This window comes from Capra hircus, chromosome 4, assembly GCF_001704415.2.
Source record: "Capra hircus breed San Clemente chromosome 4, ASM170441v1, whole genome shotgun sequence".
NCBI classification, from domain to species: Eukaryota; Metazoa; Chordata; class Mammalia; order Artiodactyla; family Bovidae; genus Capra; species Capra hircus.
The window spans coordinates 115,232,366-115,251,163 of NC_030811.1; the positions used below are offsets into that span (position 1 = coordinate 115,232,366).

At 55.4% G+C, this 18,798-nt stretch overlaps 1 protein-coding gene across 1 annotated transcript in view; it reads right to left on the bottom strand.

Moving 5' to 3' along the window:
* The window catches only part of GRB10 (growth factor receptor bound protein 10), a 181,162-nt gene that overhangs the window by 53,068 nt on the left and 109,296 nt on the right, over window positions 1-18,798 (bottom strand). Inside the window, 1 exon segment of the mRNA XM_018047456.1 lies at window positions 14,559-14,700. Within this exon segment, the coding sequence (XP_017902945.1) occupies window positions 14,559-14,700 (142 nt within the window).

Sequence of the window (18,798 nt, forward strand, 5' to 3'; positions counted from 1 at the left end):
AGAGAGCTCGCAGAGAGCCCGGCAGCGGCGCAGAGAGCCCGGCAGCCACGCAGAGAGCTCGCAGAGAGCCCGGCAGCCGCGCACAGAGCCCGGCAGCCGCGCACAGAGCCCGGCAGCCGCGCACAGAGCCCGGCAGCCGCGCACAGAGCCCGGCAGCCGCGCACAGAGCCCGGCAGCCGCGCACAGAGCCCGGCAGCCGCGCACAGAGCCCGGCGGCCAGAGCCGCAACGCGGCCTCCCCTCGCCACTGCCTGTCCCTCTGTTCTGTGATGGCAGGGCAGGCCACCCCGCAGATCAGCCCCTCAGACCACCCGAGCCACACTGACTAGGGTGGCTCTGTCCTCAGGCCAATGTGCTATCTTTATCTCAAGCTCTGCAATATTTACCGGCATCCAGTTTCAGCGAACGTCTGGCCTGAGGGGCAGGGCAGGTCTTACGGGTCTTTAGGCACGAGGGGGCCTCCAGCTGCGCCCCAAGCAGCATCCCCGCCCCCCTCAATAAGGGCGTGATATCAGATTCTGTGCAGACCTTGGCTCACGCCTACTGGGCCAGCACAGGCGTCCCAGCCGCTGCCCCGCTATTGTGCTGACATTGTTGTATGGGGGAGCCGGGCAGGGGAGGACACAGCTGGATGCAAAGAACACAATACACCTGAAGACTGACAAGATTTACCGGACGTTTAGAAAAAGTGAAGTCCAGGGAGCTGAGAGACAGACATGAGTGGCTAGGTTATAAAAGGACCACAACCTCTAGACCTTCCTTGGGTCCAGACCATGCAGACAGTGAGCCCCACAGTCTAGACTGCAGCCACACGGCTGCTGTGCGGGGCTTCATACACACACACAGAGTCATAAACACACGCAGCCTTTACCCAGCAATTGCTGTGCTGAGAATCTATCTGTCTAAGCTTACCAGTATATCTATCGACCTACCCACCTACCCATCATCTATCTAACCACCCAGCTCTCCACCATTAAGTGACCAAAGACCTTTTTACTAAGAATCAAGAATACTTATCTGTAGATACAATTCTCACTCTCAAAATCCCAAATCCCTTCCAAAACATATCTGCTAGGAATGACCTTATACCAATAACCTTTGTACCACCAATAACACTTTCTTTTTGGGAAAGTCAACTTATCTACCATTACAGTGAGATTATATAGTTACAAGAATACCGCTAAAGATCAAGACTTAGTGACAGTAATTACTGAGAAGTCCCTTAAAAAGCAGAACATGTTCATTGGTATCAGTGGGCATCCGTTTGCTGCATTTTCGTAACTAAAATCAGGCCACAGAAGGGAAACCCTTTGCTGAGGGCCGAGGCTGGATCCCTGGGCTGCAGCACCACCCATCTGTACGAGAAGCAGGGGTGCTCAGCTCTGCTCACCTTAGACCAGGGATCCGCAGGGGAGAAACGTAAGCCAAACGCCAGGGGGACCAACTCCTCAACAACCAGGAAAGCACAAGGCTCTACCCAACAGGGACTCAGAAGATGCAACGCCAAAGAGAGAGCAGTACCTGAAAGCGAAGGCGCGCACCTTACCCCACCCTCCGGACGCCGGGGTCTCCAGCTCAGAGGCTTCCAGGGCGACGCGTACGCAAACGCCCCTGCTGCAAACAGCCCTTTGGGTCTGTCTCTTTGCTCCCAGACGGGCTCAGTAAATACCTTCTAGAGTTTCTTGAAGCTTCGGAAACAGCCAATTGAAATGACGGATTGCTTGGAGTCGGCTTCGTCACAGGGGAGTGACTTAGCTGCCGCTCGGGGCCAGTGAAATGAGACACAAGACACCCAGACTGGGTTCTTCTGTTCCTTAAGCAGGGGTCAGCCAGGCTCCAGGGCCTTCTTGTTGTACTATACAGGGTACACAGCCCTCTGATGACAACTGTAACAATGAGCTTCATATGCACACACACAGAGTCATAAAACACACGCAGCCTTTAACCAGCAATTGCTGTGCTGAGAATCTAAGTTTACCAGTATATCTATCTATCGACCTATCCACCATCTATCTAACCACCCAGCTCTCCACCATTAAGGGACCAAAGACCCATATGCAAGAATGTTCATTTCAGCTTTGTTTACAATAAGAACTGCAAACAGTGACACGGTGTGTCCTAAGAGGGTTAGGTTAAACCAAGCATGATTCCCACCCAGTGGAGGGCCAGGAGGTTTTTGGTGGAAATGTGATAACACAGGTAAATTCTGGACAAGATCGACAACATCCATCCACACTGCTCATGCCTGAAGAATGAGGCGAGAGCTGGGAAATGAGGAGAAAGGGAACCTTACTTTTTATTGTAGACTGCCTTGTACTATTTAAGTTTCACTTTTTAATCTTACTGTATGTTGTTACTTTTACAGTTTAAAACAATTCATTTTTTGTTTGCTAGTTTGGTCCCTGATTGAGCACAGATGACTACAGTCAGGCAGTGGAGTCCCTACTCTTATCTGTGTTCAGTGCCCCCACTTGCCACACTGTGTGGTCTATCTGAACAGACTCGCTTCTCTGGAAGGACGCAGACGAGGGACGGAGACTGCTTCTTTGTGAAGACCTCTGGGGGAGGGGAGTCAACCTCTGGTGGTCTCACTTCAATGCAGGACTTCTCTCACATGGAGGGGATGGCTCTAGGATCAGCTGGAAGAAAGACCCAAAGTCCAACCCTGAGTCTCAAGCACAGGGAGCTCCTACCATGAGTTGAATTTTTATTAACAGTTTATGCCACCGAGAATTTATTTCTATGTACATACAAGGGCTTCCTCGGTGGTTCAGCAGTGAAGAATCCACCTGCCATGCAGAAGCTGTGGGTTCGATCCCTGGGTCAGGAAGATCCCCTGGAAGAGGCACAGAAGCCACTCCAGTGTCCACAAATGCAATAAAGGATAAGACCCTAATTCAGCTCTTCCTCCAAAGAGCTGATAACTGCTGGAGCACAGTGAAGAAATCATGATGCCTTGTTCACGGAATTCTGATGCTTGGAGCAGCTGGCTCCTTCTCTGGGTGCCTGCTCTGGAGCACAGACATCTCTGCTTTTAAACCAGAACCACGTGGTTTTCGAGAGCAGCTTTATAAGGTCAAAACCACTCTTCTGAAGGGGGAGCCTCTTAAGCTCAGAGGTGAAATCCAATTGGCCTCTCCTGGGTTCCCATAAAATTCACCCTCTCAGCAGCCTGGAACCCAGTGACAGCCCCTCGCCGCCCAAGACCCCAGGCCCCGAGGCTGTGCTAGCTCGACTGTGTCACCTCGGGGGTCTGCGTGAGTCTCCCTGGGGAAGGGACCCTGCCTATTCTGGAATCTTTAGGTAAGAGTTTGGATTTCAAGTTTGTGGATCTGATGTGTGCTCCTGGTTGTATATCGGGTTGATTCAGTGACTAAGACAATATAAAACTCAATTAAAACAAGCACTCCATGAAAGTAGGTGGACTGGTATCCAGGATAAAGAGAACAGCAGCACTCAGCTGGGAGCTCTGTAGACACCCTTAGGGTTCCTGAGGCCTGGCCCGCGGCGCAGCAGGCCCCCACGATGCTGCCAGGGGCTCTGCCACAGCAGGAGGGCATCTGCTCTGGTCTCTGTGACAGTCGCCTGCCGTGACAACCTCAGTGTCATACAAGCTGCTTGTCTTTATTAGGGGAATGCAAAATTACTCCAGAGAAGGATACAGAGAGTAAGGAATGAAGGGCCTTCAGGGGGTTGGGGCCACAGACCCAGCTGCTCCTAAAAGAACAGGAAGAAGCAGCTCCTTGGGCTCTCAGTGAGACAGAACAGTCTCACCTGAGATCCAGAGAAAGCCATGCTCGTCCGAGCCCCAAGAACCGGCCAGCAGGGTGAGATGGATTTGGAGACTTCCACTGCTTCTGACCAAAACCACCCTAAAAATAACCAGGAGTCGCCGCAGCACGGCACCAGTGAGAACTGACACCGAACAGGCCTTCTTTAGGCTCTGCAGGTCTTTCTACCAGAACGGTTTCTCTTGTGCCTCCCCGACACTCTTTGCTTCTTACTCTGGCTGAGGACACCTGAGTTAGTCTATGACTTGGAATTATTAGCACTAGACGCTCCTTTGATTCTTAAAGGGCCTGCATCCCTCCCTTCACTAACACAGTTCACTTTCGTCATCTCACACGTCATAGGCTCATGACGTTCTTGGTACGTACAACAGCGTGCGTGGAATAAAGTGAAGATTTTTTTTCCCTGCTTGGTACCCGGTTACTAATGATAAGTATCTGCTGAGCACAGATCACGGGTCCTCCTTAACCTCTCTTCTGGCAGCTCCCCCGAGCCAGGCCGGCTGGGAGGCCAGGCCGGCTCCTGGGCAGCATCCTTCCAGGCAGTGGCAGCAGGCTGGAGCCACCGTGGCTCACCCTTTCCTCGCCAGCCGTGCCCTGGGCACCAGTGTGTGCCCCCAGGGGAGACTTGGGCAGGACTGGAGAGGTGCCACAGCAGGAGGTCAGAGCCCGTACCACACGGCTGTGGGCCAGCGTCACCTTGCTGCTGACCTCTGGCCAGGAACTGTGTCTGCGAGGGTCACACGGGCACCAACGAACATCCTATGGCACGCAAACCAGGTCCCCTCAGAACCTGCTGAGATTTCAGACACAAAACCTCTCTTCCATAAAAGAAGGGATATCCTCCCCACAACAGCTTCAGCTTTGCGTGGCGGCTTACGGGTTTCCAGACAGAAAAGCCCTGAGCAGGAAGGGTGCTGTCTGCTCTCTGAAGTCCACATCCTTGCCCAACACCCCCCAAAAGAAAAAGAAAAAGCACTGGAGACCACATGGCTGCCAGCTGACCACCCAGCTGGAGGAGCAACAAGTCAGGAAAAGGTGCCCCCAAACACCTGCACAAAGAACCCACCCAGACTAATTACACAGGCCAAAAGGGGCATCTAAAGTCAGGCTTTAGATTTGGTGACAAGACCTTCCTCCTGTGGGTTCTGGGCATCCTGGTACAGAGTCCCAAGGAGACCAGCCAGCAGCATCCCTCCGGGGCTGGCGCGGCCTTGGAGGAAACGCGGTGTTTTACTTAAGGTCCCGCACATTTTCTTTACTTGAGGACCCTTCACAGTTTGAGGCTCCAACACTGACGCTGCAGGAATTTCTTTCCCTTGGTTGCAGTTTATATGACTTGGCATCAAGGCTGAGCATGGTAGAGACAGACCCACTCAGCACATCCTGCTACGCCAACAGGACTGTGGATACTCTGTTCCCTGTGAGAGGAAAGGAAAGAGGGACCAGCGTGTTCTCGCTGACGCTCTCTCAGGACAGGGCCATGTCTCTCTTTGCCAGTAGCACCAGTTTGAGCGCTCTGATTTGCAGAGAACTAGCCAGGGGCGGCCGCCTCAGCCCTCGGGGTCGCTGGTTGGAGCAGGAGGGCTGGAGGGTCTGTGCATTCGTCTCCCGTGGACTTGCACCGACTGTCACTGAACATGATGAACTCCGGTTATGTTTTCTAGGATGTTGCTCCTCTTGGGGAAAAGCACCCTGCATAAATCTGTGCACAGAAGAGGCATATTTGGGTTTTTCACATGGTTTTTCTTTGTTCAGCATTTTATCTTGAGAACATTTCAGGCTAACAGAAAATGTGTGAAACCTAGTACAATGACTTTTCCACATATTTTCCATCTAGGTTTATGTGTTTCCCAGGTGGCTCAATGGTAAAGAATCAACCTGCCAGTACAGAAGACGTGGGTTCGATCCCTGGGTCAGGAAGATCCCCTGGAGGAGCAAATGGCAACCCACTCCAGCATTCCTGCTTGGGAAACCCCACAGACAGAGGGGTTACAGCCCTTAGGGTCTTAAGAGTCGGTTATAACTCAGCAACTAACCAGCAGCAGCAGCAGGTTCTCCAGTAGTCCTGTTGGCTTTATCATCTTCTCACCCTCTGACCCTGCCTGCCTAGGACAGTGAGCTGTAGAGAGCTGGCCCTTCAGCCCAGGACAACTTGATGTATATTTCCTAAAAACAGCAACTCTAACCACAGTTCAAGGACTGAAATCAGGAAATCACATCCATACATGACCATCAGCTGTCTGCATTCCTAGTCAAATCTAGCCAGTGTCCGAGTTGTGTCCTTTCTGGAAAAGGCAGCTCCTAAGAACATGCGCGTGCGCATGCGTGTGTATGGCAGTGACAGGTCTCGCTGCAGCCTCTGAGGTCTTCGGTCTTGTTGGGGCATGCAGACTCTTTCAGCTGTGGCGTGTGACCTCTCAGTCACAGCACATGGCATCCAGCTAGCTCCCTGACCAGGGATCGAAACTGGGCCCCCTGCATCGCGAGCTGGACCTCCGGGGAAGTCCCCAAAAGGCAATCTTTGAATTTAGGATCCCCTCTGGGCCCACTGGCCACCTTCAGCTGCACGGTGTCTCCTCAGATTCGCCTGTCCCCGACCTCGTGTCCTGGGGTCTTCTCGGACCTCGACACCACTGAGGAGCCTGGCATTTGCTGGAAGGTCCTGGGTCCTGATTCGGGCCTCTGGCCCCACACAAGTGGACTCTTTCTCGGGACGCCCCCTCTGGCCGTTCCTGGTGACGTCACCTGGGAGCCCCTGGTCAGTAAGGTGGCACCTGCTGCCCTCTCCACGGCCCTGGGTTACTCCCTTGCCTTTGCCCTTCGAGCAGCTCCTGGGTCCCCATGACAGGACCCCCTGCATCCATCGAGCATCTCCTGTGTGGCCCTGCTTGCTGAGTAGAGAATGGAATTTAGGCGTTAACACCCAAGGCCAGGGTTGGACATATTTTTAAAGGAGTGAAGCAGAGCTGCAAGTTATCACAGACACAAGAAAGCGACAGAAAGGCAAGAAGTCACCATGCGCTGTTGCTCTGCACACATCCATCCAGTCCCCCGACCTCAGCTCCTGATGTGTCCTTGTCCTACCGGGCTGTCCCCACATCTGCCATCCTGCACGTAAAATGCAACATGCAGACGTTTCCAAGGGGGAGGGGGCTGGGGACAGGATGGAGTGGGGGCTGGGGTTAGCAGAGGCACACTAGTACTGGGTTGGTCAAAATGGTCATCTGGGGTTTGCTGTAAAAAATCTGAACAAACTTTCTGGCCAACCCAATGTAGATAACATGGATAAACAACAACGTCTGCTAACCCCAAGGTCCGATAGTCTAGCACAGGAACTATGTTCAACTTCTTGTGATACACCATCATGGAAAAGAAGACGCACAAGACACATCCACGTATATAACTGAGTCACTTTGCTGTTCAGCAGACAATGACACAACATTGTGAATCGGTTATACTTCAGTTAAAAAAAAATCTGCCCTGCCTCTCCACAGAGATGGATCCCTGCCAGACCTCCAGGCCCCCCAATCCCACCCCGTGTCCCCCCTGATCGCCTTCCTTCCCTCTTTCTGGAATGTTCTCTGCCTTCAACCCAGCTACCGTTTCCTCATTCTCCAGTCCCAGCTGCTTCACTGGCTGGTGCCTTTCCTGCAGCTGGAAAGTCCCATGTCTACCCGCTGGTGACTCCGGGCACTTATCTCTCACAGGCTGTGGCAGTGCCCAGGTGTGAGGAAGCCTCCCAAATCACCCTGGGGAGTGGGTCCATGAGATGGAAGCAGCGGTGGAGGCAGGATTTCCTGGTTGGACCCGTGCCAGATGAGGGCAGGCCACAGTCAGCTTCCAGGGGTGCCCTCTGGGGATGCATTCTCAAGGCACTACTGGTCACTGTCACGGGGTGCTCCCTCCCAGTCATCTTCCCAGACTGGAGACCACGTGGGTGGGTTTGAGGGGCCCTGGGCTGCAGACCTGCAGGAGATGAGCAGCCTGAGCCTGGGCCGAGTCAGGATGTGACCACTGGACCCTGCTCTCCACACCTACATCCATGCAGTGGTCCCCCACAGCACCACACATGGAACATTCCTTACATCAGATGGACCAGAATCTCCTCCTCCACCTCTGCTCTGTGGGCGCTGCAAGGCCACACACCGCTACATGCCTAGAAAGAGCCTCGGAATGGCCAGAGCCTCGCTAGGGCAGCCGTGGGGTCTGAAGACCAAGAGACGGTGTGTTCAACCACAGGGACGGGCCGGGCGGGACCAGCTGGCTCTTCTGTGTCTCCATCACAGTCCTGGCCTTACAGTCCCTGCAGCCAGCAGCTGCCCACCTGGGCAGGGAGACCACCCACGTCGGGGATGCTCACAGACAGAACAGCAGCAACGACCTGGTGTGGAGTCAGGGCTGAGAAATTACGAAGCACACCCTGCCCTAACCGGAACAGAGGCCCTCGCAAACATGGAGCAACACGTGGCTGGAGCCGCAGACCACCACGGACTTGGGCTAGAAACCTGGCTTCCGGGGAAGAATCAAAACGTGGCAAACGGTATATCACATCACTCAGGGAAGCATCACCCACAGGACAGCCAACTAACGGGAAACCATGCAGATATCCAGCCCCTGCCCAGGGTCTGAGTGCAGCCCCCGAACACACTCCTTAACAACGTTCAGCTATTAGAAGTGCTTTTTGCAGAGATCACGGAAGGGACGCACAAAACACTTGCGGGATAGTAAGTACGAAGTGCAAGTGGAGTGCAGCTGCTCGGTTGTGTCTCACTCTCTGTGACCCCATGGACTGTAGCCCACCAGGCTCCTCTGTCTGCGGAATTCTCCAGGCAAGAGTACTGGAGTGGGTTGCCATTCCATCCTCCAGGGGACCTTCCTGACTCAGGGATCAAACCTGGTCTCCTGCATTACAGGCAGATTCTTTACCACCTGAGCCGCAAGGAAAGTCTAAACAAATATAAACATAGAATCGGCTTTGTCTGGAACCAGATAAAATGCAGGGGGCCAAGGGCCGCAGTGGAGATGGTGCCGTCTGCCACTGTCACTGGCCATGGTCTGCACGAAGCCAGTGGTCCTAACACCGAGGTCCGGTCACAAGAGCACTGCCCCCGTCTGGAGGGGATGACGTCCCCACCACAGGCCAGCTGTCTCCACCTGCCCTTCCTGTGGCGCTGTCACACAGGACACTGACATCTGGACCTGTGCAGCGTTTTCCTGATACAAATGAACCCCGAGAACCCAGGGTGCTAGAAACAGGGCGGTGAGACACTGCTGCATTGATTCCCAAGCAACTCCACGTGGGATTACAACGATGAAGCTGTGCTGGGGCAAGGGAAAGTAAACCGCGTTCATCATTAGTGTTCGGTTCTAAAATAAAATTTACCAGTGGAGGCTGTCCACTCAGAACCTTTCCCAGCGAGGTCACATCTGTCTTCTTTTTTCCTAGAAACGCAGAGACTTGGCTGCACAGCAGTGACAGAGGGGTGCGGGCGGATGTTTACTGAACTCTCTCTCTGGAGACACTCAAAACGTCTTCCCTTGGTTTCCTCCAGTGAGTCTTGTAATTTTTTAAAAACCATTTTTTTATGACTGAAATTGCTTTTCCTTCATGCTTGTTAAGAGAAGGAAACGAGAGCCCAAGCAAGGGATGAAACAGCTATGGGAAGAGCAGGGCAGACTCCAGGCAGGCATCAGACTGCAAAGGAAGGGGATGCCCAAGGCCAAGGCGTGTGCAGACTGGCCAGGAAGAGACACAGAGACAAGAAAGGCCACAGCCAGCAGGGGCACGTGAGTACGGAAGGCTCTGCTGAGAGTCCTTCATGATTGTGGAAAGGCACGGACCTGGTCCTGCCCCCGCAGGCGGAGACTTTGCCAAAGCATGGAACGCCTTCAAACCAAGACCGAAAACTCTGATAGGTACTTTTCAACCTTGTGACTTCATAAAACACTCTAAACTGCAAACAACAACAAAAAAAAGACACATTTAAAGACCATAGAATGGAACCAAAGTTCCCTCCGTGAATGTCCACAGGCTTTTACGAAAGCACAGGTGTTCACGTTCCACGCACGTGGCAGCTTCTGCACGGGATGAACTGTGAGGGTGTTTAATCACACGCATTCATGACAGAGCCATCAGGGAGGGTAATCAGGCCAAAAGATCGTTTTCTGATTCTTTACCTTTTTTTTCCTAAAGAAATTTCAAGTCACAGCAACAGCAAGCATCAGCAGATTCGTTCACCAAGGAAACTCACTTCTTGATCCAGCAGAACAGGCCGCCCTTTCTGAGCCTGTCTATGTGCGAACCCTGGCAGCTGTTTGCTCTGCTCTCCTGGCTCCTCATTCTGCAGCAGGACCCGCTCACAAACACCCATACTGGGCAAGGCACACACTTAAAGATTTTTGGTAAAAGTATGGGCATTTTTTCCCATGAAAGACACAGATAATTTAAGTGTCCACTGTTCCAGCACTTCTGACAGCTACAGACACCAAGAGATGTTCAATGCTGTCATAAAGGATCTAAAGTTGAAAGAACTAATATTTTAAAAGATATTATAGTCCAGAGAAACACTAGTGGTTGAGATTTCGCAGGAGGTTCCTTCGGCCCTCGCAGGAGGCCCGACAGTTGGGGGTTTCCTCCAAGCCCAGAGGGTGCAAGGGGCGGAGAGGACCCCAGGGGTGACAGACTCATCCAAGCCAAGTTCACATCCTGCCACCGTGTCTGGCCATGCTACTGCAGCTGGTGGGCTGGCGTTACCCACTATGAAAACAGTCTCCCCCTTGCCGTGTGGAGTGGTGCCGTGACAATTAAACGTGCAGCAACCGCCATGACACAGATGCTAAAAATCCCGGCCTTCCCGGTGGGATTGTAGGACCTACATGGGACCACCTGTCAATATCACTTGGTTGACTGGCCGCCTTGCTTATCTGTCTCAGATGGGAGGGAAGGGATTCTCACGCTTTCCAGCGATCCCACCACAGACACACAAGTGACCCTCAGAGGATCTAATTCAGCCTCTGCCACTCCATGGGTCCCCTCCAGGGTCCACACTCATCCTGACTCAGCACACCTGCAGCTGTGCCTCTTCAGCAAGTGCTTCTTAGAAATGGCACCCGCCATCCTCACCCCAGGGTGAAAGACAAGGGCTGGGTTTGTCTCTGGGGCTGATGGGAAGAGCTGCACCCGCACAGCCCAGAGAGGCAGGGCTGCTGGGACTCCGTGGCTGCCCACTCCCCACAGGGGCAAACGCAGGCCTGCAAATGTGGCTGGCAGACGGTCCTGTGCGGATGCCCCACCCTGCCCGGTCTGCCGCCACCCGTCCAGTCCTCTGACCGCAGCAGCTGGGGCTAGAAGGCGTCTTCCTCAAGTGGCGCCGAGGTGCTCCACCCGCTTCGTCTAGTGACCAGAGAGAGGCGTCCAACGCCCCCTGCACCCAGCCCCTTCCAACAGCGCCCCCGTTCCCTCTTGACCTCCTTCTTCCAGTGAATAGGTGAGTATCCTGCACCCAGGGCGCTGCACCCATCTTTAAATCACTTCAGAGCTCCGACTGGTTGCTGATCCCCGTTTCCTCTGACTCAGCAGGAAGAGAGGGCACGGCAGGTTTCTCCTGCCCTGAGGTAGGTGGCAAAGGAGGCTCCCCACTGCCATCACAGCCTGACACGGAGCTGGTGAGGGTGCTTGAGACTGTGAGGCATCAACACCAGTGGCACCAACAAAACACATGTTTCAGGAGATCAAAAGTGAGGACGCACTGTGGCAAAGAGACATCCCTTTGAGCCAGTTAGACAACAAGGAAGAACACCAAGTCTCTACAAGTAGGGCTAAGTGTGGTGCATCCTTCCTGGTTGTTGGTCCCAAAGGGGGGTGCTATCTCAGGAACAGAAACAGAGGCACTGATGCCAAGTTCTCGTGGAGGAACTAGCTCCGATCCCAAGAAAAACAGCAGGCAAAGCCCCTGGGTGACCTGATTCTGCTTACAGAGTTGGACAGTCCACGGGGTGGAGGCTTGTTTCCTTGCCAGCCACTGGGAGAGCCAGAGAATATTTTCATGGTCTTATTTTAGGATGGGTAATGTTGTAAACAACCTCCATGCCCAATCCACAGACAGCTTGTCTAGACCCTAATGTGAAGCAGAAGGTCACCAGGGAGACAGACGTCCCTGACGGACTGCAGGCATGTGATGAGGGCTGTAGCCTGGCCAGCACGGCCGCGGCTGGGGACGCTGACCTCGCCTCTGGGTGCTGACGTGGGGTGCGGGGGGCAGGGGGCTCACGAGGTGTGAGGTCAGCAGGCAGCAGAGCTCAGGCGAACCCCGGAGGAACGTCTCCCTCCTGAGCGCAGAGCCCACGCGGCCGGGGCTAAGTCTGCAGAGGAAGGGGACGTGTGGTGCATGATGCCTGAGGACAAGGAGGTGGAGAGTGGTTCCAGCGGAAAAGGCAAAGCAGCTTCTGAATACGCTTGCTGCGAAGAGGGAACACCGAGGGCCCAGGGACACCTAGCGTCCCTAAAATCAGAGGTGCCAGATCCGGGGGTCAAGTCCTGCCCAGCTCCACCACGTACACGGGGGACCCCAGCTCCCCCACCCACCCTGGGCCGCCTCAGCTCCTCATCCATAGTGGGGCCCCCACCAGATACCCAACCCACACTGTCCCCCAGTTCCCCCACCCACCCTGGGCCGCCTCAGCTCCTCATCCATAGTGGGGCCCCCACCAGATACCCAACCCACACTGTCCCTCAGCTCCCCCACCCACTCTGGGCCACCTCAGCTCCTCCACCCACTCTGGGCTGCCTCAGCTCCTCATCCATAGTGGGGCCCCCACCAGATACCCAACCCACACTGTCCCCCAGTTCCCCCACCCACTCTGGGCCACCTCAGCTCCCCCACCCACCCTGGGCCGCCTCAGCTCCTCATCCATAGTGGGGCTCCCAGCTCCCCCTCTCACATGACCCCCCAGCTCCCCCATCCGCACTGTCCCCACCAGCTCCCCATCCATCACTGTCCCCCAACTCCCCATCCACACAATCCCCCCAGCTCCCCTACCCACAGTCCCCCCAGCTCCCCCACCCACACTGCCTCCCACTCCCCCACCCACTCTGGACCACCTCAGCTCCTCATCCACAGTGGGGGCCTCCAGCTCCCCATACCCACACTGCCCTCCAGCTCCCCACCCACTCCTGGGCCACCTCAGCTCCCCATCCACAGGTGGGGCCCCCCCCAGCTCCCCCACCCACACTGCCCTCCAGCTCCCCACCCACTCTGGGCCACCTCAGCTCCTCATCCACAGTGGGGGCCCTCCAGCTCCCCCACCCCACACTGCCCCTCCCAGCTCCCCACCCACTCTGGGCCACCTCCAGCTCCCCATCCCACAGTGGGCACCACCCTCAGCTCCCCATCCACGGTGGGCCCCCCCAGCTCCCCCACCCACACTGCCCTCCAGCTCCCCACCCACTCTGGGCCACCTCAGCTCCTCATCCACAGTGGGGGCCTCCAGCTCCCCCACCCCACTCTGGGCCACCTCAGCTCCCCATCCACAGTGTGCACCGCCTCAGCTCCCCATCCACGGTGGGCACCCCCAGCTCCCCCACCCACACTGGGCCCCCCAAGCTCCCCCACCTCCACCCCTCACAGCTTGGCCTCAGTTTCCCAGATGCAGTACACAGCTGCCATCTGCACCTAATTCTTAGGCTTGTTCTGAGGAGTAGAAGTATTAATTGCACATAAATAATATAAACCACTGAGAACAGTACTTGGTACAGAGACCTCACTCAGTGAACGCTAGGTGTTGCCGTCATCTTTGCTGTTGTCGTTATTATTGTTGTTATTATTATGATACCACGCAGTAGAGTATCATGGGGCTTCCCAGGTGGCACAGTGGTAAAGCAGCCACCTGCCAATGCAGGGGGCACAAGAGATCGATCCCTGGTTCGATCCCTGGGTCAGGAAGAACCCCTAGAGGAGGAAGCGGCAAGCTGCTTGCTCTAGTCTCCCTGACTGGCAAATCCCATGGACAGAGGTGCCTGGTGGGCTGCAGTCCATGGGCTCAGAAAGAGGTGGACATGACTGAGGACACACTGCATACCCCACGGTAGAGAGAGCATCGCTGGCCTCCCTCCCAAGCCTGCCAGCCACACGGGCCCAGGCCCTGCCAACTGGGAGGGCGGAGCTGCCGGCCCACCCCTCTGACAAGCTGATGACTGGTGCTTTGACCTTGACTTACTGAAGCTCAGCCTGCGTCCTCCCTTGGGAAGGATGTCTATAAAATAGGCACCTCCCAGTCTCACTTTACGGCAGAAACTGCTGGTTTAAAAGGTGGCTGTCACCTTCTAGGTCAAGTTGAAATCCCTCTGCCCTGAGCAGATCCTACTCAAAGTCAGGAATGTTACAAACTCTTCAACTACCGTCCAGCCCAGGAACCTGGGAGAGCCCAGGTTTAACGCCTCATTTATCCAGACGAAGACGACAGTGGTGACATTTCTTTCAGAGAATGAAATTCATCTTTCCGTACCAAATGATTAGTATTATTTATCGTTTTTATGGGAGTCTTTGTATAACATATAAACATCTACAATGCCCTAAACGTGGTTTCTAAAACCTCCCAGACCCAAGCAGCATCTTGGCTGACAGACTGAGAAGCCCCGCCAGGCAACAATTGCGGGAGCACCAGGAGAAGAACCAGGGTGTCCCTCCCTTCCTCCCTAGGCCATGGGCCAGCTCGTGCGTCCTCCCTCCACTCACGAGCGGTCTGGTGCTCCTACCAACGCTGGGCTCACCTGCTTCGCAGCAGCCGGGCCAGGAGGTAAGGAGCCGGGTGTGAGCGCAGGGGGGCTTCCGGGGCCGCAGAGCTCGGGGAAGGGGTTGGGGATGGCTGGCAGCGACGAGGTCCTCAAGTGGGGGTCTTCCTCCTGCAGGCGCCTGCGGGGAGAGATGACGCCCGTCAGAAGCTGCCACATCGGGACCCTGCAGCCCACATTGGGGGATCTGCCCCAGAAACCCGCGGGAGGGGCTCAGAAGGGTGTCTGGACACCTCAACCCACACCACACCCTGCACAGCTCGCCACCATCCGCAGGTGGGAGTCACCGTGAGTGGATGCCAAGATGTGGCATCAGTGTGCAGCGGGGTGTCACACAGCTGCCACAGGAAGGGGCTTTTGACACAGGCTCCCTCCAGGTGGCCCGTGGGGACACCCTGCTGAGTAAGCCCGGTGCAGAAGACTGAGCCCGCAGGCCCGCACTGCAATGAACCACCCAAAATGAGCACACACAGAAAGGAGGTGGAGGGTGGGGGCTGGGGACAGGGGGCGGGGAGTCAGCCTCTAATGGGGACAGGGTTTCAGATTTGCAAGATGAAGAAGTTCAGCAGATAGATGGAATAGATGAACACCCTTCCTATAATCACAGGGCCACGTGCCAGGGAGCTTAGGGAGGGTCTTGGAGGGAGATGCTCGGGAATTAGACTGGGTGGGCATACTGCACAGTCTTGGGGATGCCCTACCTGCCACCGAACATGTACTATGCGGTGATTCAGTCTACGCTACGTGCATTTTACCTTAATAAATTATTCTTTTTAAGAAGTCCCGTGTTTCCTTTATAATAGTTCACAAGCATCACTCAAAGCAAAAAACTAAGTGACATTAGACATAACTGAAAAGAATCCCATTCAAGAGGCCTGTGGCCACGGAATCCATCCCTCTCTGATTAGCTGCATCAGTGGAGCTGAGACGCAGGGGGCGAGGTCAGGGACGGGAGGAAGGGTGGGGCTTCTCATCTGTCCAGATGAGGACACGCCCCCAGCCCCCCTCACTACAGTCCCTCCTCCTCCTCCAACCGTCACCCTGCATTGCCTCCAGCTGCTGCTCAGCACCTGCCTCCCTGAGCCCTCTCCAGCAGTGTGACAGTCTCATCATCCCCGCCCCCGACTCTCCCCTCCCCAGGCAGAGACGGAGCTGAGCCGCCCCCAACGCTCTGGCCCCTACCCCTCCAAATCCAGGAGCTGGCGGACTTTTCCTCAAGCCCTCACCTGGGTCTGCGTCCACTCACCAGGTGTGGGCCAAGTCCCTGGCCCCGGTGCCTCAGTTTCCTTACCTGGGGATGAGAAGCCGCCACACCACCCCCTCGGTGAGGCTGCACTGGCCGCTCCATTAGCTGCTCACACACAGGAGGGGTTTAGCACGCGGGAGGTGCTCGTGAGCACAGGAAGTCCTCAGCAGACCCGTTCACAGAACGAGCCTCTGGGCATCCTATACCGACTGGTCACCTATCTTTAACAAGGCACCTGCCCGTTAGAAGCGACGGGACTGCAAGTAAGAGAAGCATCGCTGGAGAAAAGGCTGGCCTGGAGCCAGGGTCCACTCTCCAGCAGCGGGCATGCCTCCTACCCTGAGCCCATCCGTCCCATGGGACTCAGAAGCCGCAGTCCCCGGGCGGAGGGACAAGCACGGCCAGGATCCCAGGCAAGGGTCCTGGGCAGCTAGCTGGCAGGAAAGCAGGCCTTCCTGTACTGCGTCTGCCCTCTCCCGGTCCAGCCTCAGACACCGTCACCACGGCTGCTGTTCCATCCCGCTGGGCCTCCCCGAGGCCGCCACATGTAGGCAGCTGACACCCTCCAGACCCAGAGAAGCTCGGAGAAAAGACTCTCTCCCCCCAGACTGAACTCATAGGAGCTCAGAACACGATGGTGCTGGTGGAGGGAGCAAAGTGGTCCACCCGTGGGAAGGACGGACGCGACAAAGCGCAGGAAGCCGAGAAGAAAGTGACCCCAGGCCACCCAGGCTGCTGTGCCCCGCTGCAGACAGCTCCGTATTTACTCTGGTCCCCTTCTGCAGACAGACTTGGCCGCCCTGGGCAAAAGAGTCATCTGGCTGTAGAAGCCTTAGGATATTAGGCTGCAAAGAAGGCTCACAGAAGTTTCTGGAAGCAGAGGGAAAGCTCCCTCCCCAAAAGGGAAGGAAAGGAGACCCAGAAGATGCTCCAGCCAACAGGTGCCTAAGACACAGCACACCGCACACCCTCCCCTAGAAGCCCAGAGAGGCAGCAGGTGTCACCCCTTACCTACCCCCACCTGAAAACCCACCAGAGCCAGCAGCGGCCTCTGGGGTCACAGAGAGCTTGTTTGCTGGGTTTCACAGAAGTCTCCACCCAGGTCTTCCATCACCCCCACTTCACAACCCCAAGGTTTCCCCGCTCCCGGGCAGAAACAGAGCTGAAGTGCCCCGACACTCTGCCCCCAGCCTCTCCAAATTGGAGCTGACAGATCTCTTCCACGTCCTCCACCATCCCTGGTCAGGACAGCTCCACTCCGGCTGGTCGCTGAAACGGCTTCGGAATCCCCCACCATGAACCGAGGCTGCTGCAATGACCTGCCAATTAACCCAAGTCCAGCCTCACTCGCCTTTCCCTACCTCTGCCCTGGGAGCAGCTCCCGCAGGCTCCGCATCTCACCCCACCTGTCGAGATCTCTCTTCTAATCCATCCCTGAGGTCTGACGGACACTTGAAGCCACGTGTATTTAATGTGTACAACTAGACGAGTTTAGAGAGAAGAACTTGCCGTGACCCGTTGCCATGGTCTGGCCACCACCTCTGGACGTTCACGCCCTGTCCTCTTCACTTGTTTAATATCGTCACCTTGTGTGCACGTGTATGATGCGAACATATCACACAGGACCCAAACCCCTCGCTGCTAACTCAGGTGGCTCTGCACAGCACGTCTGCGGGCCTCGTCCACGGGTCAGGCTGCCCCTCTGCACCTCCCACCAGCACCTCCCGTCTCCACCCCAGCCTCTGGCAGCCCTCTCCACTACCTGCGTCCTCGCTCCTGCGGCTTTCGGGTTTCTTGTGGAAGTGGAATCCCATAGTAACTGTCCTTCTTTGTGGGTCCTATTTACCGATGTTGTCCAGTGATGGAGGAGCAGACACAGAAATTATGGTATACACACGTGATGGAATATTACTCAGTCACAAAAAAGGAGGGGCCGGGCCACTTTAGACACCAGAGATCATCTCTCTTGCTCAGGAAGTCTCTGCCTCCATCCCTCAGTTCCTACTTCCCCTTCAACACCCAGTTTAGAAGTCTGCCTCTGTTAGGGAAATTAGATAAACAGTCTTGTTTAGGCTTCAGAGACAAAGCAGAGCAGGCCTCTGACCATGTGTCTAACCTGCCTGGACACTGCCCAACTGGGAGTGACTGGGAGTGACTGCCTGCTGTGAGCTGAAGACTTGCAGCACCATAGATTAGATGGGGGAGGAATCCTGAGATTGTTGAGTCTGGGGGTGGGGGGGACTCCTGGCCAACCAAGCCCCAGACTTAACTACATTCCAAGTTTTATACAACAAAGCAAACAGCACTGGCCAAGAGAGCAGGCTGCCATTTGCTCCAGACTGATGATAAGGTCAGTCTGAGTCCAGCCTGGGGTTATAAGTGGGAGCCCCACACTGCAATCTCTCAGGTCTCAACCAGGGAGCAGACGTGCTGCCTGGGACCTTTCCCAGCTGGGATTCCAGATGTGCTGTGACATGGGATTTCCCAGTGCTGTTTAAGTCTGGACGTTGGTCAAAACCCAATTTGGTGATGTAGTCTCTGCTCTGTCTCTCTTTTCTTTTAATGTTAGTGTATTGAAAGTAAGCTAGATAATTCTTTAATAAATACTGGTATTATTTACGTATATCACAAGTGGCTTATTTTGTTAACAAACCCTTTGAACCTGAGATGAAAGTGAAACCTTTCAGCAAAACAGCCTCCTCCAGGGAGGCCTCCTCCACTCCCCGGAGTCCTTTCCGTGAAGGCCGGGCCTCTCCACGCCAGCCCCTGGGAAACGTGGTCAGGCTGCATGTCTCTGTCCCAGGCCCTGTGCAGGGCAGTGAGGTCTGAGAGCCCTCCAGGGACACTTGGCTGTTCACTCACTTCGGGCTTCCCCAGTGACTCGGTTGGAGAAGAATCTGCTGCCATGCAGATCTGCGCTCGAGTCCTGGGTGGGGAAGATCCCCTGGAGAAGGAGATGGCAACCTGCTCCAG